Raw genomic sequence first — 21545 nt, forward strand, 5'->3', positions numbered from 1 at the left:
GACGCAGGATGACGTCGGGAGGAACCAATTTGACAGCTGGGTAATCCCTCCCCGCTCCCATAATAGGGGACCCAGCACAGATCCCTGTGGTACGCCACTGGCTTCCAGTCATGAAAGCAACCTTCTGTCATCACCCTCTGTCTGCTACAACTAAGCCAATTTTGAATTCACCTTATCAAATTACCCTGTATCCCATGTGTATTTGCCCTCTTTATAAGTCTCCCATGTGGGACCTTGTCAAAGGCTTTGCTGAAATCCATATAACCTACAATAACTGCACTACCCTCATCTACACACCTGGTCACCTCCTCAAAAAATTCAATCAAATTTGTTAGGCATGATCTCCCTCTGACAAAGCTATGCTGACTATCCCTGATCAAACCTTGCCTCTCCAAGTGGTGATAGATTGGAATGATTAAATTAATTAATCTGTAGTTTTTGAACGTAACTGGTTGACGTAAGTTCAGTAAGCCAAACTTAGGCATCATTAACTCCTTGACAAAACTGAGTGCCAAAGCCCAGATGGTACCTTGATGAGAAGTTAAAGTGAAGTGTTAAGGTTTCATCTGGGAGACCCTTGATGAATACTTCTGTCAGGGTACTAATCCCAGGGTTCTTACAGCATTCCATAAAAAGCATAAATAAACACTTCTAGAATTGCGTTTCTTCTTTTTGGACAAAATGTAAATATAAACTAAAGTAAGGTGGTGAAAGTCTCCTTCACCATTGGAAGAATTTTCCCCCCAATGGGGGAGAAGTACAGGGGTGGGGGCATGCAGGTGCACCTCCAATTGGCGCCCCCAATTGGGGGCACGCTGCCATTTTACGTGGGCGGGCCAATTAAGACCCGCCCATCGTGACATCCACCAGGAAGCGCTATGCTCTCCTTATGCGGGCGGGAGGGGGGAAATTCCATCAGGTGGGAGTGCGCTATTTCACACATGCGCACGAAAGAGCACACTCATCTCCCTGAGGCTAAGTGCTGCCTCAGGGAGATTGGCGCCAAATTCAAAAATGGTCAACGCACAAAATTAAAATTTCCCTGACGTCCCCTCATGTGACACCGTCACATGAGTTGGGACATGTACATCACTTTCATTCAAACTTTTGTTAAATTTTTAAAAACCAATATGAAACCTCATCCCATCCATGGATGAGGTTTCATGCTTTTTCTGAAGCCCACCAGGGCTCCTGGCCTGCCCGCCAACCTTAAGGTTGGAAGGGCAGGTCCATTAACCAGCTCAGTTACTTTTTAAATGGCGTCAATTGGCCGTTGACAGTTTGGTGGGCGCACAGCTGATTCAACTACGTTCCCGCCGACCTAAAAATTGAAATGCTGTGGGGTGATGTCGAAAGTTCCGTCCGACATCATCCCTTCAGCGAGCGGGCCCCACACCCCCCCACTCGCTGACCTCATTATGTTGGCCCATATCTCCCTACTTGCTGTATGACCTGGATGTGAGAATTAATTGCATGATTTTCTTTAACTGCACACAGCTATATGCAAACTTCAACAGAACCTATAACCATATGTTCATATAATGGCTTGGTGTTACTGAGCAATTGAGCACTCATGAAAAGTGGGAATGTACACATTTAATCTCACATTCTATCAATTCCATATGTAAAAACAAAGTCTTGCACAAGCTGCCCCATCTCTAAGACGGAGGAGAAAAATGTATAGTGATATATTGCAAGGGCTGTGTCCCCTGCCTTCCGGCACATACTTCAAAGGACTGGATGCGTACTGTCAAACCTTCACTATGTCCACAAAGAGCTATATCCCGGTGTACCCAAGGTTAAAATATAGGGATAAATGATAATAACAAGCAAAGTTGCAAGGGTGCAGCAGGAACAAGGAAATTGTAAGTCATGATCATAATTAGAGAAGCTCATCGACCTGAAATTTTAACTCTGCTTCTCTCCACAGATGGTGCTTGACCTGCTGAGTATTTCCAGTATTTTCTGATTTTATTTCAGCTTTCCAGTATCCACAACATTTTGCTTTTGTCATAATTAGAGAAACTTCAGTGATCATTGAATTTTAAAAAAATTATTGAATTAATCAATACATCATCAGAATGCACTACAGAAATGCTGCATTTGGCATTCAGAATTGTGACAGTTTTTCTGAATACCTTCTTGACTCCTGATAAATAATAAGACCAAAAGATCATAAGATGTAGGAGCAGAAATATGCCATTTGGCCCATCAAATCTGCACGGCCATTCAATGAGATGATGGCTGATCTGATAATCCTCAACTCCGCTTTCTTGCCTTTTCCCATAACCCTTGACTCCCTTACTGATTGAAAATTTGACTATCTCAGCCTTTAAAACACTTAATGACACAGCCTCTACGGTAAAGAATTCCACAGATTCACTACCCTCTGAGAGAAGAAATTCCTCCTCATCTGTCTTAAATGGGTGGCCCCCTATTCTGAGATTATGCCCTCTGGTCCTAGACTCTCCCACAAGGGGAAAATAACCTCTCAGCATCTACCCTATCAAGCCCCCTAAAAGAATCTTCCATGGGCAGAATTTTGCCCTTGATGGGTGGGCGGGCAGTCGATCGCCGCCACCAAAACGGGCCCTGCCGCTATTTTAAGTGGGCGGGCCAATTAAGGCCCACCCAGCAGGCTGACCAATGGGAAGCGCAATGCGCTTCCTGTGCGGAGGTGGGGGGGGCAGCGGCGGATTCCCCAACTGTCAGAGTGCACTCTTTCACACATGCACGCAAAAGAGTGCACATCTCCCTGAGACTAAGCGCTGTCTCAGGGAAATCACTGACAGTGTTTCAAACTTCAAAAATGGAATAATAAAAAAATGATTACCATGTCCCCCTCATGTGACAATGTCACACGAGATGGGACTTGTTAATAAATATCACTAAAACTTTATTAAACTTTTTTAAAAACAGACATGAAACCTCATCCTGCCAGTGGATGAGGTTTCAAGTTTTTTCAGAAGCCCGCTGGGGCTCCTGGCCTGCCCACCAGCCTTAAGGTTGGACGGCCTTTGACAGGTCGGCAGGCAGACAGCTGATCGCGCTGTCCACTCACCTTCCTGAATATTTAAATGGGGCGGGATGACGTCGGGGGTTCCTCCTGACGTCATCCTGCGTCATTTTCGTGTCGGCGAGCGGGCCCCACCCCCAGATCACTGATGGAAAAATTCTGCCCTATGTTTCAATAAAGTCGCAAATAAACTCTCAAACTCCAATGAGTACAGGTCCAACCTACTCAACCTCTCCTCCGAAGAAAATCTCACCATATCAGGGATCAACCTAGTGAACATGCTCTGGACTGCCTCCAACGCCAGTATATCTTTCCTTAGATAGGGGAACCAAAACTGTTCACAGTATTCTAGGTGTGGTCTAACTAGTGCCTTGTATAGTTTTAGCAAGACATAACTCTTTTTATACTCCATTCCCTTTGAAATAAATGCCAACATTCCTTTTGCCTTCCCTATTACCAGCTGAACTTGTATACTAGCTTTTTGTGATTCATGCCTTCCTAGAATCCTTCTTTCTCACTGGGATATATCTTTGTTGTGAGGCATGAACTATTTTCTTAAACGTCTGCTATTGTTCATCAACCACCTTTTCTGCTAAACTCCTTTCCCAGTCCATTCCAGCTAATTCTGCCCTCATTCCTTTGTTTCCCAAGTTCCTCACTCTCAAACCGAATGCTAAATTCTACCATGTTATGGTCACTGTTTTCTAGGGGTTCTTTCACTCTGAGATAATTTATTAAACCTGCCTCAATACACATTACCAGATCCAAAATAGCTTGATCCCTTGTTGGATCCACAACATATTGTTCTAGGAAATTGTCTCGAATACACTCTGAATTCTTGTCCGTGGCTACCTCTGCCAATTTGATTTTCCCTTTTACATGAAGATTAAAGTCACCCATGATTAATGTACTGCCTTTTTACATACCCTCAATATCTCCTGATTTATTCTCTGTCCTACAGTGTAGCTACTATTAGGGAGCATACAGACTACTCCCACCAGTGTCTTCTTTCCCTTGTTATTTCTTACCTCCACCCATATGGATTCTACATCTTCCGATCCAAGATCATTTCTTGCTATCGTACTTAATCCATCTTGTACTAACAAAGCTACCCCACTATCCTTTCTTTCCTGCCTGTCCTTTCGAAAGGTCACATTCCCCTGAATATTTAGTTCCCAGCTTTGATGTTCTTGTAACCACGTCTCCATAAAGGCTACAAGGTCATACTCATTGACCTCTATTTGTGTCATTAATTCTTTTATTTTGTTCCGAATACTACATGCATTTAAGTAAACAGCCATTCATTTTGCCTTTTAACCATTTTTTTCCCCTTTGATCCTATTTGCTGCTTTTTTTTTATGTTTGTACATTCTGTCCCTTCCTTTCACACTCTGGGTATCAATATCCTTGCAATGCTGCCATATCCTTTTGCTTTGCTCTGCTAGCCTACTTTTGTCTCTCCAGAACCCTCCCCCACTTTATTTAGTTTAAAGCCCTCTCTACAGCCCTAGTTATTCGATTCACTAGGACACTGGTCCCAGCACAGTTCAAGTGAAGCCCATCACAACGGAACAGTTCCTTTCTACCCCAGTACTGATGCCAGTGCCCTGTGAACTGAAACCCATTCCTCCCAAATCAATCTTTAAGCTGCACATTTAACTCCTTGACTTTATTTACCCTATGCTAGTTTGCCTGTGGCTCAGATAATAATCTCAAGATTAATACCTTGGAGGTTCTGCTTTTTAATTGAGCTCCTAACAGTTCAAATTCTTTCAGCAGAACCTCCTTTCTAGTCCTATCAATGTTGTTGGTACCAACGTGGACGATGACGACTGGATTCCTCCCCTCCCTCTCCAGCCCTGAGGAGATGTCCTTAACCCTGGCACCGGGCAGGCAACACAGCCTTCGGGACTCAAACTCACTGCTGCAGGGAACAGTATCTATCCCCCTAATTACACTGTCCCCTACCACTACTACGTTCCTATTTAACCCCGACATTTGAATGGCTCCCTGTACTGTGGTCAGTTCTTTCATCCTCCCTGCAGTCCCTGATCTTGTCCACACAGCTTGCAAGAACCTCAAAATTGTTGGACAGTTGCAGGGGCCGAGGCTCCTCAGACACTACCCACTGGGTCCCCATACCTGCTTCACCTGCAGTCACACCCTCCTGTCCCTATCACAGACCAAATTTGAATTATCTAATCTGAGGGGTGTGACCACCTCCTGGAGCAAAGTATCCAGGGTAACTATCCCCCTCCCGACGTGGCGCAATGTCTGCAGCTCGGACTCCAGCTCCTTAACTCAGATCAGAAGTTCCTCGAGCTACAAACACTTACTACAGATGTGATCACTCTGGATCACCTTGGTGTCCAGCAGCTCCCACATGCTGCAACAGCAACATATCACCTGTCCTGCCATCGCTATCGTATTATACTTAATTACTTAATTAATTACTCTAGTATCCCTGCTCTTTACACCTGAAGAAGCCCCTGCTCTTTCCATTTTATTGTAATTTTTTTTTTTTTTACACACCAGTATTGATAAGACAGAAAAAAGACTAGAGACCTAAACACAAACTAAAGGCCTTACTTTTACTTCAAAGACTAGAAATGCTCACCAATCCTACTACCAAACAGCTGCTCTCCACGCTCTTTAATGGTCTCTCACTCTCTCAATGTTAAAGGCCACACTGCTTCTTGCACTTCTTGCTGTTAATGGCCCCACTGCTCCTCTCGCACTCTCTCACTGTTAGTGGCCCCGCTGCTTCTCTCGCTGTTAATTTGTAAATAATTGGTAACACCACTGCCCAGTGTGGAACTGGGACATGCTGACAGAGGACGGGGGAGCAGGGGATGTGGTCTCAAATTCAGCCTCTAGCATGTAATACTATAATTGGTCATTACATTTGGCCATGGCATGTCTGAAGTAAAGAGAATGCATATTGGCCAAGGTTTCCACTATTGATTGCTTTTCAATATTCCTGCTGAAGAATGCTTAAAGTGCAGTTATTGGATAAGGATATCATTAGGGTCCAGAATTTGCAGGGTTTTTGACCACAAACTATTAGCATTTGTTTTCATTACCCCTCTGAATCTGAGCATAATTTCAGGATATAGAGTAAGTGTAGATGAACAAGGAAATCCTGAAATTGCAGCCTGCACTATGCAAAACCCCCCACCCGTCCTCCACATGAGACAGCAATCAGTGAAATCTACTGATCCAGTGATAACTTCTCCTTTTCCATTCTCATATCACAGTTAGGAACCATTAAAAGTTAAGATGGCGATCTGAGTAATAACTAGCTGGACAAACCATCTGGTCATGAAAACAAAGAACAAAGAAAAATACAGCACAGCAACAGGCCCTTTGGCCCGCCAAGCCTGCGCCAATCATATTGCCCGTCAACTAAAACACTTTGCACTTCCAGGGTCCATATCCCTCTATTCCCATCCTATTCATGGATTTGTCAAGCTGCCTCTTAAACATCACTATCGTACCTGCTTCCACCACCTTCTCTGGCAGCGAATTCCAGTCACTCACTACCCTCTGCATAAAAAAACTTGACCAGCACATCACCTTTATGGTTTTCTCCTCTCACCTTAAATCTATGCCTCCTCGTAATTGACTCTTCCACCCTGGGAAAAAGCTTCTATCTATTCTGTCCATGCCACTCAATTTTGTAAACTTCTATCAAGTCGCCCCTCAATCTCCATCGCTCTAGGGAGAACAATCCAAGTTTCTCCAACCTCTCCTCATAGCTAATAACCTCCAGACCAGGCTGCGTCCTGCTAAACCTCCTCTGCACCCTCTCCAACACCTCCATATCCTTCTGATAATGTGGTGACCAGAATTGCACGCAATATTCCAAGTGTGGCCTAACCAAGGTTAGCATGACTTCCCACCTTTTATACTCAATACCCCTGCCAATGAAGGCAAGCATGCCATATTCCTTCCTGACTACCTTATCCACCTGCATTGCCACTTGACCTGTGGACCTGTACACCCAGATCCCTCTGCCCATCATGTGTAATTAATTTTTTTTGAAGTTTTTTCATGATATTTCATGTTCTACCTTCATCTCATGTGTATGTCCCAATCTTTATTACACTCAGGGTAATTTTTTTTTTTAATTGAGTATTAGCGCTTTTCATTTCCTGTCTGGCTGTCTGTGAAATTTCTTGAATATGAGGGCTTGATAACATCATTAAATCTTGGCGCTAGGATTCTCCATTAAAGAAAGTTCAAATCAACTGCACATTGAGAGAGGTAAGTTTCTTGCCACGGAGATCACAAGATCTCCAACAAGGCTTGCTTCAAAGTCAGCAGTGAGTGCCCTTGCTTTGATGCTGACTGCTAAATCCAGGCCCAGGTGTTTTGCATTCCTGGTTACATAACTGCTTGTTTCATTAACTTGAGAATGATTATCACCCGCAGAATCACACACACACACACAGCAGGAGTTAGCAAGTTCAGCAGAGGACAGAAAAAGCAAAAATGTGGCCTTACATCTTATTCCATTGTATGAAATTAAGGTGATATTTAAATTAGAGGTGCAGGATACTAATGAGTTAAGAAAGAGAGACTTTTTCATGGTGTTGTATGTAAAACCTCAGTGTTATATTTGGATTTGGAATGTTTTCTTCCTTTACCTCTTCAGTTTTCCTCCACTCCGTGTTTGTAATTTTGTATTTTCTATAAAAACAAAATAAACAAAGTAAGAAAATACCATAAGTTAAAAAATATCTCCAGTCTTTTCACTTTAAGCACTTTTGGATGTTTAAATGAATAAAAGGTGAAAACAGTTAAAAACTTAACAGAGAAAATCTGGAAAATTCCACTACAGCCTCTTTTAAGCTACTAAACCTAGATATTTTTTATTCATTTATGGGATGTGGGTGTCGCTGGCATTTATTGCCCATTCCTAATTGCCCTCGAGAAGGTGGTGGTGAGCTGCCTTCTTGAACCACTGCAGTTCATGTGGCGTAGGTACACCCACAATGGTGTTCGGAAGGGATTTCCAGGATTTTGACCCAGCAACAGTGAAGAAATAGCAATATATTTCCAAGTCAGAATGGTATGTGGCTTGGAGGGGAACTTGCAGGTGGTGGTGTTCCCATGCAACTGCTGACCTTGTCCTTCTAGATGGTAGTGGTTGTGGGTTTGGAAGGTGCTGTCTAAGGAGCCTTGCTGAGTCCTTACAATGCATCCTGCAAATGGTACACACTGCTGCCACTGTGCGTCTGGTGGAGGGAATAAACATTAGTGGATGGGGTGCCAATAAAATGGGTTGCTTTATCCTGGATGGTGTCAAGCTTCTTGAGTGTGTTGGAGCTGCACTCATCCAAGCAAGTGGACAGCATTCCATCACACTCCTGATTTGGGCCTTGTGGATGGTGGACAAGCTTTGGGAAGTCAGGAGGTGAGTTACTCACCACAGGATTCTGAGCTTCTGACCTGTTCTTGTAGCCACAGTATTATGTGGCTTGTCCAGTTCAGTTGCTGGTCAATGGTAACCCCCTGGATGTCCCCCGACGTCATCCCGCCCCATTTAAATTTTCAGGAAGGCGGGGGCACAACAAAATCAGCTGCGGGCCTGCCAACTTGTCAATGGCCAATTGAGGCCATTGACAGGATCATTTAAACAATTAAAAGGACCTGCCCATCCAACTTTAAGGTTGGCGGGCAGGCCAGGAGCCCCGGCGGCAAATAGAGAAAATATGAAACCTCATCCAGCGGCGGGATGAGATTTCATGCAGGGTTTTAAAAATTTAAATAAAGTTATTCTGCAAATTATGCACATGTCCCATCTCACGTGACATTGTCACATGAGGGGGACATGTTAGGGATTTTTTTTTCTCTATTTTTAATATTTTTCAAAGTGGAAGCGATCTCCCTGAGGCTGCACTTAGGGAGATGTGTGTTCTTTCGTGCGCATGTGCCTAAGAGTGCACTCTCGCTTTTAGGGAATCCCGTCCCCCACCTGCACAGGGAGCGCACAGAGCTCGTCACGTCGGCCGGGCCTTTAATTGGCCCGCCCACATAAAATGGCGGTGCGGCCCACTTCGCTGGCAGGGATCAGCTCCCCGCCTGCTGGAGATTGGCTCGGGCCCACCGGCCCGAGAGGCAGAAAATTCTGCCCTGATCTTATGATGGAAGGAAGGTCATTGATGAAGCAGCTGCAGATAGTTGGGCTGAGGACACTACCCTGAGGAACTCCTGCAGTGATGTCCTGGCTGACGGAGAAAATTTCTACACTGTCACAAGGAAAAGCAGTTTGGGAAAATCTGACGTCTTCCCTAATATAAGTGCTTGTGTAGATTGTGCACCAGAATTGAACAAATCTCCAAGAAACAGAGTCTGTTTTTGTCAACACAATTAAGTCCTGGTCATTTTTCAAGAAATCATAAAGAAAATGATGCACAGTATCTTTGGTTTAGAGAAAACTTGTGATGTCCTGGGAACTGAGATGACTGACCTCCAATAATCACAACCATCTTCCTTTGGGATCGCTATGATTCCAACTTGCAGAGAGTTTTCCCCCTTATTCCCATTGACTCCAGTTTTGCTAGGGCTCCTTGATGCCTCACGCAGTCAAACACTGCCTTGATGTCAAAGGCAATCACTCTCACCTCACCTCAGGAGTGCAGCTCTTTTGTCCATGTTTGAACCAAGGCTGTAATGAGGTCAGGAGCCGAGTGATACTGGCAGAACCCAAACTGAGTGTCAGTGAGCAGGTTATTGCTGAGCAAGTGCCACTTGATAGCACTGTTGATGACCCCTTCCATCACTTTCCTGATGATCGAGAGCAGACTAATGGGGCAGTAATTGGCCTGATTGGATTTGGTCTACTTTTTGTATACAGGGAATACCTGGGCAATTTTCCACATAGCCGGGTAAATGCCAGTGTTGTAGCTTGACTGGAACAGCTTGGCTAGGGGTGCAACAAGTTCTGGAGCACAAGTCTTCAATACTATTGCTGGAATATTGTCAGGGCCCATAATCTTTGCAGTTTCCAGTGCCTTCAGCCATTTCTTGATATCACGTGCAGTGAATCGAATTGGCTGAAGACTGGTATCTGTGATGCTGGGGACCTCCGGAGGAGGCAGAGATGGATCATCCACTCGGTACTTTTGCCTAAATCTAAAAAGATAGGGCTGAAACATTTTGGGTCATATCAACCCAGAATTATATTAGAACCTAACTTCTGTACTAAGAAATCTCCAACCCACCCAAAACAGGTCCAGTTCTTTCCTGAAGGGTTACAGCAAATAGGCATTCATCATACAAACTGATAAATTTCCAATTCCACCACACTCTTAGGAGGGGATAAATGGTCTAACATTCAAGCTAGTTCTGTCCTTACTTAGCTTGTAAACATAACATTGGTCCTATCTAACCTGTCCAACTAAAATAATTGGTTTACATGAGCACAATATAGTCCCTTCATTATTTTATAAACCTCGATCAAATAGCACAAATTGCACTTCTCTTATGTTTACAGGCTCATTTTTTCAATTCATTCATGGGATGTGGGTGCCACTGGCTGGGCCAGCATTTATTACCCATACTTAATTGTGCTTCTTCAGAGGGCATTTAAGAGTCAACCACACTGCTGTGGGTCTCGAGTCGCATGCAGGCCAGACCAGGTAAGGACAGTAGATTTCCTTCCCTAACGGACATTAGTGAACCAGATGGGTTTTTACGACAATCGACAATGGCTTTGTGGTCATCAGACTTCTAATTCCAGATGTGGTGGGATTCAAACCCAGGTTCCCAGAGAATTACCCTGGGTCTCTGGAATACTAGTTCAGTGAAAATACCATTATGCCATCACCTCCATGTAGCTATGGTAGTTTGGACTGGGAATTAATCCTGTGGACCTCTTCTGAAACCCTACCCAAAGTCACAGTATCTCCACTATGCAGAGGAGACCAAAAATTCCACAAATGCTCACGATACCTTTAGGCTTTTTTTAAAAAAAACCTGTAAGTCAAATCTCTAATGTCCAAAATAAGAGTTTAAACGAGATTTTAAAAATACATACTTCACAACAACATGAAAGCACTTATCCATTAAATTGTCTTCATTAATGTTTATAAAATTAAGACCTCAGTCTCTTGCAAAAACATAGGCTTAAATTTTGACCATTGCTCTGACTTAGTTGAATGTAGATTGTATAGTCCAAACTTGTGTAGAGAAGCTAATTCCCTCAGATGCAGCAGTACTAGTAAGTTATACCAATGGATCAGTTTTCTTTAGTATCACACACTTTCTACTCAGAATTCTGAAAAACAGGATGACTTTTTAAAGCTTTGAGGTAATAGTTGTATAATATATTTTTTTTAAAAAGGTGCGTGTGACTGGATGGGAAAATGAATGTTCCGATACACACCTGTTACAGCTTTTACTTAGTGTAATAAACGTCAGCAAGTGCATTAAATTGAATAAGGAGTGAGATAAATGAGCCATGGTGAGAGGCTGTGAAAACATGGGGTGGCGCGGAAGAGTGAGAAAGAGAGCATCTAAAGGGAGGGAGATATTTTACTTTACTGTTCGTTATATTTTCAATATAAAAAGACAGTTGAATTTTGAAGCCAATTAAGATCTACAGGTGGTTTGCTGATAGTTGGAAAAGTTAACTGTTAATTCATTGCACTTGTAAGACAGCTCCTAATTGCTAAGACCTATGAAACAAAGAGAGATACAAACACATACAAATAAGCAATAATTTTGCATAAATGCCAAACTCCATACCTTTCTGTAGAATTTTGACTTTGCAATGCAGAATGAATTAACTATCCCTATATGCAGTTGCATTTCAACAAATTGTGACCATGTATAACTTACCATCATCAGCTGATTTTTTAGTTAATTTTGGATACCGTTGAAATTTGACATAATAGTAGCTTTCATATTCCATTAGGATGGTTTCCAGGTCAATATTATCACAAACTTCAAAACGTCGTAATCCTAGACTAGTTTCTTGTTCCAGTGTATTTGCCGTATCTATATAACTATTCAGTTACAGAGAGAGTACAGAAAGGTAAAGTAAATGCCAGTTGACTGTATAATTCAAACATTGATAAAACAGACACTATCCAAAGAAAATTTTAAAAGCAAAAATAAAACGCTTAAAAATACACAAGATTATTCCATCTGCTGAGGGGACTATTTCCATTATTCAGATTCTCATTTTTGACCTTATTCCACATTTAGAAGAAATATATTTAAATGTTTTTATAAAGAAAACTTCTTTGTCTAAATGTGTGATACATATAAATGAGATGTAAAGTGATTAAATGCTAATGGACATTGAAGTTGTTCCTCCAATGACTGTGAACAATTATGCAAAGTGATAGTCCATTCTGGTAATCATAAACATGTCATGGCCATTGTTGGGAGGCCTCTAGTGCCAGGCTATTAGTTGGGGTTGTCTGGTACAGGTCCCTCTCATGTGCAAATACAGTTAAATAAAAACTCCCTGACAACAATGTTTTCAAAAAAATAGAGCTACTAAAGCAAACTTTTGACAGTCTGAGTTAGACTGCAGGAAGGTAGTTGAAAGTGATTAGTCGAGCAAGATGAACCAATCATATTAGGAAGCAGGACTTACTTATTTTTTTTATTATTATGCAGCTAAACAGTTCCGATTTAATTAAGTGGATCCAATTAATTGTGTGTTCACTTGCTGTGGAAGTAAGTTATACCTGGCCTTGTATTAACAAGAGTTTCCCGGGTCACCCATAAAAAAAAAGATTGCAGCGAAAGACATGGGGCATGCGCAGAAGACAAGAGTACCTGATTTGAATTATAAAGCAGTTCTATTATTACACCTCCGGGCATTGCTGTTGCAGATTTAATGGACTGTACACACAAACCACTGAAAGTAAAATGCTCAGGATACTTACAGGAGTGACCAGCCTCACTGTACAAGACAGCATATCTAAGTCAAGACGATGATTACTTGCGTTCAATGTAGTAAAGTATCTCAAGGCACTTCATAGGAACATTACCAAACAAACATTGACACCAAACCACACAGATATTAGGACCGGTTACCAAAAATTTAGGTAGAGTTAAAGAGAGTATAAAAGGAGGGGAGAGGTTTTGATTTCAGAGATTGGGAAGGGGCAAGGCCAGATAGATTTGAAAACAAGAATGAGAACTTTAAAATCGTAGCACTGATGGACCAGGGCCAATGTGGATCAGTGAGCACAGGGTGGATGAACTGGATCTGATATGAGTTAAGATACTGACAGTAGTGTTTTGGATGAGCTCAAGTTTATGGATGGTGGGAGGCCAGCCAGGACACCATTCTAATAATCAAGTCTAGAGTGAAAAACAGCATAGAATCGAATCAGAGAAGGGCAAGGCTACAGAAGTAGACACCTGTGTCCTTGGTGACAGAGGATATGTGGTTGGAAGCTCAGCTCAGGATCAAATAAATAGGATGGCAAGGTTGCAAACGGTTTAGCTGAATCAGACAGTGGCTAGGGTTAGAGATGGAGTCGGTAGCTAAGGAACAAAGTTTGTGGCGGAGACCAAAGACACTGGCTAAAGACAAAAACCTAAACTTGTATCAAAGATATTCTTGGAATTACAGACAGCAAGATAAGACACAGAAACAAAAATGAATGCACTTGGCAAGCAGACTAATTGATCTGCAGAAAAAATTAAGCCTGCAGTCAGCAGATAGTTGTCTTAAGAATTTACTTATCTCCTGCAGAGAAGCATACAAAAATACCTGGAAAAACTCAGCAGGTCTGACAGCATCTGCGGAGAGGAACACAGTTAACGTTTTGAGTCCATGTGACTCTTCAACAGAACTAAGGAAAAATTGAAAAGTGGTGAAATATAAGCTGGTTTAAGGGGAGTGGGACAAGTAGAGCTGAATAGAGGGCCAGTGATAGGTGGAGATAACCAAAAGATGTCATAGACAAAAGGACAAAGAGGTGTCGAAGCTGGTGATATTATCTAAGGAATGTGATAATAAAAGGTACAGATAGCCCTAGTGGAGGTGGGGTGGGGGAAGGGATCGAAATAGGCTAAAAGGCAAAGATAAAACAATGGATGGAAATACATTTAAAAATAATGGAAAGAGGCATTTGCACTCACCCTTCTTCAGTTAAATGGTGCAGAATTAGAATCAATAGGTTCTTGCGCCGAGCTTCTGATCGAATTTCATCCTGTAAATAAGAAACAGAGGTATTAATAGCATTTCAACAGCATTGTTAATATATTAGCAAATTTATCACACATCCAGTGAATTAGCATTTATTATAAAACAATTTGGGAATCAAAAATCTACGGACTGAATCCCAGCACGGACTCCTGAAGAGGTGCTGGATCAACAGGAGGGGCCTTCTCCTCCCTCCCAGAAACATGATAGGGTCCCCCTTGTCCTCACTTATCACCCCACCAGCCTCCGCATTCAAAGGATCACCCTCCGCCATTTCCGCCAACTCCAGCATGATGCCACCACCAAACACATCTTCCCTTCACCCCCCTTATCGGCATTCCATAGGGATCGCTCCCTCCGGGACACCCTGGTCCACTCCTCCATCACCCCCTACTCCTCAACCCCCTCCTATGGCATCACCCCATGCCCACGCAAAAGATGCAACACCTGCCCCTTCACTTCCTCTCTCCTCACCGTCCAAGGACCCAAACACTCCTTTCAAGTGAAGCAGCATTTCACTTGCATTTCCGCCAACTTAGTCTACTGCATTCGTTGCTCCCAATGTGGTCTCCTCTACATTGGAGAGACCAAACGTAAACTGGGCGACCGATTTGCAGAACACCTGCGGTCTGTCCGCAAGAATGACCCAAACCTCCCTGTCGCTTGCCATTTTAACACTCCACCCTGCTCTCTTGCCCACATGTCTGTCCTTGGCTTGCTGCATTGTTCCAATGAAGCCCAACGCAAACTGGAGGAACAACACCTCCTTTTCCGACTAGGGACTTTACAGCCTTCCGGACTGAATATTGAATTCAACAACTTTAGGTCGTGAGCTCCCTCCCCCATCCCCACCCCCTTTCTGTTTCCCCCTTCCCTTTTTTTTTCTTCCAATAAATTATAAAGATTTTCCTTTTCCCACCTATTTCCATTATATAAAAAAAAACCCCACTAGAGCTATACCTTGAGTGTCCTACCATCCATTCTTAATTAGCACATTCGTTTAGATAATATCACCAACTTTAACTTTAACACCTATGTGTTCTATTGTACTATTGTCGTTGACATCTTTTGATGATCTGCTTCTATCACTGCTTGTTTGTCCCTACAACCACACCACCACCCCCCCTCCACCTCTCTGTCTCTCTATCTCTCCGCCCCCCACACACACACCTTAAACCAGCTTATATTTCCACTCTTTCTTGGACTCGAACTCAAGTTCTATCGAAGGGTCATGAGGACTCGAAACGTCAACTCTTTTCTTCTCCGCCGATGCTGCCAGACCTGCTGAGTTTTTCCAGGTAATTCTGTTTTTGTTGAGGAGGGGCACTTATTTTGATGAGCTCAACGAGAACTAATGTTAGGGACACATCTATAATGCCTGCTTTGCCATGCAGCTGGAAAAAGTTTGCTTTAGTAGCTCTTTTTTTGAAAACATAGTTGTCACGGAATTTTTACTTAACTGTATTTGCACAAGAGAAGACCAGACAACCCCTACTAATAGCCTGGCCTTAGAGGCCTCCCAACAATGGCCGTGACGTGTTTACTGATTACCAGAATGGACTATAACTTTGCTTAATTATTCACAGACCTTGGAGGAACAACTTCAATGTCCATTAGCATTTAATCACTTTACATCTCATTGTATCCACACTTTTAGAAAATGAAGTTTGCTTTATAACAACATTTAAATGTATCTCTTTTATAAATGTGGAATAAAGTCAAAATTGAGAATTTGAATCATGGAAATTGAAGGGGTTGCGGGGTGTGGAACTCCTAGACTATCTCAACTTTGGTCAACAGGATTGATCCAGTTTTTATTATAAATAAATATTACATTTTAAGGCTCCAAGTTCACCTTCCCTGAGGCCGTCACTGGCTAGGCCAGCCTTTATTGCCTATCCTTATTTGCCCTGGAAAAGGGGGTGGTGAGCCGCCTTCCTGAACCACCACAGTCCATATGGTGTAGGTACACCCACAGTGCTGTTAGGGAGGGAGTTCCAGGATTTTGATCCAGTGACAATGAAGGAACAGTGATATATTTCCAAGTCAGGGTGGTGGCTTGGAGGAGAACCTCCAGGTGGTGGTGTTCCATGTATCTGCTGCCCTGGTCCTTCTAGATAGTAGTGGTCGTGGGTTTGGAAGGTGCTATCTAAGGAGCCTTGGTGAGTTCCTGCAGTTCATCTTGTAGATAGTACACACTGCTGCTACTACTATTACATGATCTGTAAGGTACGATTCCATGAGTATAACAATGTCAGGCTGTTTCTTGTCTCATCTGTGAGGCAGCTCTCCCAATTGTGGCATAATCCCCCAGATTTTAGGCAGGAGGACTTTGCAGGGGCGACAAGGCTGGGTTGTTTTCGGTGCCTAGGTCAATGTTGGGTCATCCGTCTGGTTTCATCCATTTTTATTGCCTTCGTAGCAGTTGTATACAACTGAGTGACTTGCTAGGCCATTTAAGAGTCAATGGCATCACTGCGGATCTGGAGTCACATGTAGACCAGATCAGGTGAGGACAGCAAATTTCCTTCCCTAAAAGACCTTAGTGAACCAGATGGGTTTTTAACGATAATCAACAACGATTCATGGCCATCATTGGACTTTTAATTCCACATTTTTACTGAATTCAAATTCCACCTTCTGCTGTAGTGGGATTTGAACCCAGGTCCCCAGAGCATTACCCCCTGGGTCTCTGGATTATCTGTCCAGTGACAATACCACTGTGCACTGCCTCCTGAACAGTGGGAAACCTTTAAAGAAAATGTTCAACAAAATTACATATTATCAAAAAACAAAAACTCAAAGAAACCCCCTGTCCATGGTTCACTCAAAAAGTCAAGGATAGTACTAAATTAAAAAAAAGAGGCGGATTATGTTGCAAAGAATAGTAGCAAGTCTGAGAATTGGGACTGTTTTAGAAACCAGCAAAGAGCCACCAAAAAGCTGATAAAAAATGAAAAAATTGAATATGAGAGTAAACTAGCCAGAAATATCAAAACAGATTGTAAGAGCTTTTGTAAATATATAAAAACAGAGTAGCTGAAGAAATGTTGATCTCTTAAAAGCAGAGATAGGAGTAATTATGAGAAAACTGCAGAGGCATCGAACAAATATTTTGTGTCTGTCTTCCTAACAGAAGACAAGAGTTGCATATCAGAAATATAGAGTACCTTAGGGCTAAAAAGATGGAGTAAATTAAGTTAATAAGCAAAGTAAAAGTACTGGAGCAACCAAAGGCCTAAAATCTGACAAATCCCCAGGACCCAATGGCCTACACCCAAGGGTTCTAAAACAGGAAGTTGCAGATGATTTACCAAAATTCCTAAGGCCTTGAATTTTAGTAATGGCGGAAGGGCTCTGTGCCTTTGCCAAAATAGTGCCAGAGTTCTGATTGTAGAAGTCCCTCCCCCGAACCCAGCATCACCGTTTTCACTGGGGTTTTGGGTTGAAAAACAGGGGCAGATTGCACTTTGCACATCCACACATCCATGGTTCACAGAAGCAGCTGCACATGTAAACAACAGCCTACAAACAAAAGCAATTTTCGTTACTGCAATGTCCAAAACATGACTCGTGAGCTTTAGACATTTGAGGAAAAGGTCTAAAGCTGCCCGAGTTATTTGGAGAGGTAAGGTATGCTTTTGGAGAGGTACGGTATACTTTTGGGTTTATTAAGAGTAGAACATGAATGTGCGTATAAAGTGGATAAGCTCTGTGGAACTGTCAAGCTGTCAAGTTATTTAAATCCCCAGGCCCTTTTGAATAAAAAAATTCAGCCTGCAGTTGAAAATAAAAATCAGTGCTTGCTATTTTACTGCTTATTGTCATCAGCCTGAGGGTTATCATTATTGCATTAGTGCTTACACAACCTATTATTACTACACTGGGGTCCTAAAAATTTACAGTTTGCTTAACACCGCCAAGTGATTAGAAAGAGATGTGGGGCTATGAAGACAAATGTTTGTTTTCATTTGGGATCAAGTTCTTGAAGGGATTTAAATGTTATAGATTAGAGTTTTTTTTTTAAAATATAGTCAACTCTTCAATAGATACTTAGAACTTTATTACATCTCACCATGGCACCTGAGATCTGCCCATGGTTGATACTAAATGATTTGGCATGGAGAATGTAAGGGTAAAGTGTGGTGGGGGTGTCAAGGGATGGCATGAGTTGGCATATAAAAGGCCATAGGGTTGAGTGGGGCATGGGTAGTAGGGAAGCCTTCGAGTGGGTGGGAGCATGAGATGACATAGATGAGACATGAGGAGTGAGGGGGTGTGAGTTTTTCTTATTCATTCATGGATTGTGGGCTTCACTGGCTAGGCCAACATTTATTTCCCATCCCTAATTCCCTTTGAGAAGATGATGGTGAGCTGCCTTCTTGAATCACTGTAGTCCATGTGCTGTACGTACACCTACAGTACTGTTAGGGAGGGAGCTCCAGTATTTTGACACAGTGACAATGAAGGAACGGCGATATATTTCCAACTCAGGCTGGCGAGTGGCTTGGTGAGAGGAACTTCCAGATGGTGGAATTTGCATGCGTCTGTTGCCCTTGTCCTTCTAGATGAGAGCGGTCATGGGTTTGGAAGGTGCTGTCTAAGGAGGCCTGGTGAGCTCCTGCAATGCATCTTGTAGATGGTACACACTGCTGCCACTGTGTGTCAGCAGTGGAGGGATTGAATGTTTCCAGATGCAGTGCCAATCAAGTGGGCTGCTTTGTCCTGGATGATGTTGTGCTTCTTGAGTGTTGTTGGAGCTGCACTCATCCAGGCAAATGGAGAGTATTCCATCACACTCCTGATTTGTGCCTTGTAGATGGTGGACAGGCTCTAGGGACTCAGGAAGCGAGTTACACGCCACAGGATTCCCAGTTTCGGTCTTGCTCTTCTAGCCAGTGTTTATATGGCTAGTCCAGTTCAGTTTCTGGTCAATGGTAACCCCCAGAATGTTGATAGTGGGGGATCCAGTGATGGTTATGCCATAGGATGTCAAGGGTTAGAATCTCTCTTGTTGGAGATGGTAATTGCCGGGCACTTAGAGTAATAGAGTTAGACAGCACAGAAACAGGCCCTTTGGCCCATCATGTCCATGCCAGCCATCAAGCACCTATCTATTCTAATCCCATTTTCCAACACTTGGCCTGTAGCCCTGTATAATTGTGTTTCAAGTGTGCATCTAAATACTTATTAAATGTTGTGAGGAAACATGTGGAAACAACTTGTGTGGCACAAATGGTGCTTGTCCAGGTCTTGCTGCATTTGAATATGGACTGCTTCAATATTTGAGGAGTTGTGAATGGCGCTGAACATTTTGCTATCATCAGCAAACTTCCCCACTTCTGACCTTATGATGGAAGGAAGGTCATTGATGAAGCAGCTGAAGATGGCTGGACCAAGGACATGAATCTGAGGAACTCCTACAGTGATGTCCTGGAACTGGAATGACTGACCTCCAACAATCACAAGCATCTTCCTTTCTGCTAGGTATGACCCCAACCAGCAGACAGGACCCCCCACCCTGATTCCCATTGACTCCAGCTTTGTGAGTGCCTTGATGCCACACTTAATCAAATGTTGTCTTGATGACAAGGGCAGTCACTCTAACTTCACCTCTGGAGTTCAGCTTTTTTGCCCATGTTTGATCCAAAGCTGTAATGAGGTCAGCAGCTGAGTGGCCCTGGAGGAACCCAAACCAAGTATCAGTGAGCAGGTTATTGCTAAGCATTGCCGCTTGATAGCACTGTTGATGACTCTTTCCATCAGTTTACTGAGAAATCGGGAGGAGACTGATCGGGCACACATTGGCCGGGATGGAATTGTCCTGCTTTTCGTGTACAGGACATACCTAGACAATTTTCCACATTGCTGGATAGATGCCAATGTTGTAGCTGTACTGGAACAGCTTGGCTTAGGGGTATGGCAAGTTCTGGAGCACAAGTCTTCATTACTATTGCCAGAATATTGTCAGGGTCTATAGCCTTTGCAGTATCCAGGGCCCTCAGCTGTTTCTTCATATCACGTGGAGTGAATGGAGTTGGCTGAAGACTGGCATCTGTGATGCTGAGTGCCTCCAGAGGAGTCAGAGATGGATCATCCAATTGGCATTTCTGGCTGAAGATTGTTGCAAATGCTTTAGCCTTATCTTTTACACTGATGTGCTGGGCTCCTCCATCATTGAGGATGGGGATATTTGTGGATCCTCCTATTCCAGTTAGTTGTTTAATTGGCCACCACCATTCACGACTAGATGTGGCAGCACTGCAGAGCTTAGATCTGATCTGTTGGTTGTAGAATCGCTTAGCTCTGTCTTTTGCTTGCTGCTTAGGACTACGTGTGTACCAAACAGCATGTGTCGTAGCTTCAACAGTTTGACACTTCATTTTTGACTTATAAAATGTCCTCTGTCAACAAGGAATGAAATCGGATGGACCACGCCTGGTACTGCTCCTGGCATGCCCTCCTGCACTCTTCATTGAACCAGCTTTGATCACCTAGCTTGATGGTAATGGTGGAGTGGGGGATATGTGGGTCATGAAATTACAGATTGTGTTTGAGTACAATTCTGCTGCTGCTGATGGCCCACTGCTCCTCATGGTTGCCCAGTCTTGAGTTGCTAGATCTGTTCGAAATCTATCCCATTTAGCACGGTAGTAGTGCCACACAACATGATCGAGAATATCCTCAATGTGAAGCCGGGACTTCCATCTCCACAAGGATTGTGTGGTGGTCACTGCTACTGATAAGGTCATGGACAGATGCATCTGCGGCAGGCAGTTTGGTGAGGATGAGGTCAAGCATGGTTTTCCCTCCTGATGGTTCCCTCACCACCTACCAGAGACTGAGTCTAGCAGCTATGTCCTTTAGGACTCGGCTAGCTCAGTCAGTAGTGGGGCTACCAAGCCACTCTTGGCGATGGACATTGAAGTCCCCCACCTAGATTACATTCTGTGCTCCTGCCACCCTCAGTCCTTCCTCCAAGTGGTGTTCAACATGGATGAGTACTGATTCATCTGCTAAGGGAGGCCAGTACCTGGTAATCAGCAAGAGGTTTCCTTGCCCATGTTTGACCCGATGCCATGAGACTTCATGAGGTCCCAAGTCGATGTTGAGGACTCCCAGGGTAACTCCCTCCTGTATGCCACCTCTGCTGGGTCTGTCCTGCCAGTGGGACAGGACAGGGATGGTGTGGTGGTGTCTGGGACATTATCTGTAAGATATGATTCCATGAGTATGACTATGTCAGGCTGATGCTTGACAAGTCTGTGAGACAGCTGTCCCACTAGTCCCCAGATGTTAGCATGGAGGATTTGCAGAGCTGACAGGGCTGAGTTTGCCATTTCCGCCGCC

The 21545-nt window shown here is 43.3% G+C and overlaps 1 protein-coding gene across 3 annotated transcripts in view; it reads right to left on the reverse strand.

Annotated features, from left to right (window-relative positions):
- Positions 1 to 21545, reverse strand: part of katnal2 (katanin p60 subunit A-like 2) — a 99885-nt gene that overhangs the window by 72295 nt on the left and 6045 nt on the right. For all 3 annotated transcript variants that reach the window (XM_041193269.1, XM_041193357.1, XM_041193185.1), the window contains exons 2-4: positions 14132 to 14202; positions 11864 to 12030; positions 7666 to 7708 (exon numbers count right to left, since the gene is read on the reverse strand). In XM_041193269.1, the coding sequence (XP_041049203.1) occupies positions 7666 to 7708; positions 11864 to 12030; positions 14132 to 14202 (281 nt within the window). The remainder of the gene's footprint in view (positions 1 to 7665; positions 7709 to 11863; positions 12031 to 14131; positions 14203 to 21545) is intronic.

The sequence above is a fragment of the Carcharodon carcharias genome, chromosome 1 (assembly GCF_017639515.1).
Source record: "Carcharodon carcharias isolate sCarCar2 chromosome 1, sCarCar2.pri, whole genome shotgun sequence".
NCBI lineage: Eukaryota > Metazoa > Chordata > Chondrichthyes > Lamniformes > Lamnidae > Carcharodon > Carcharodon carcharias.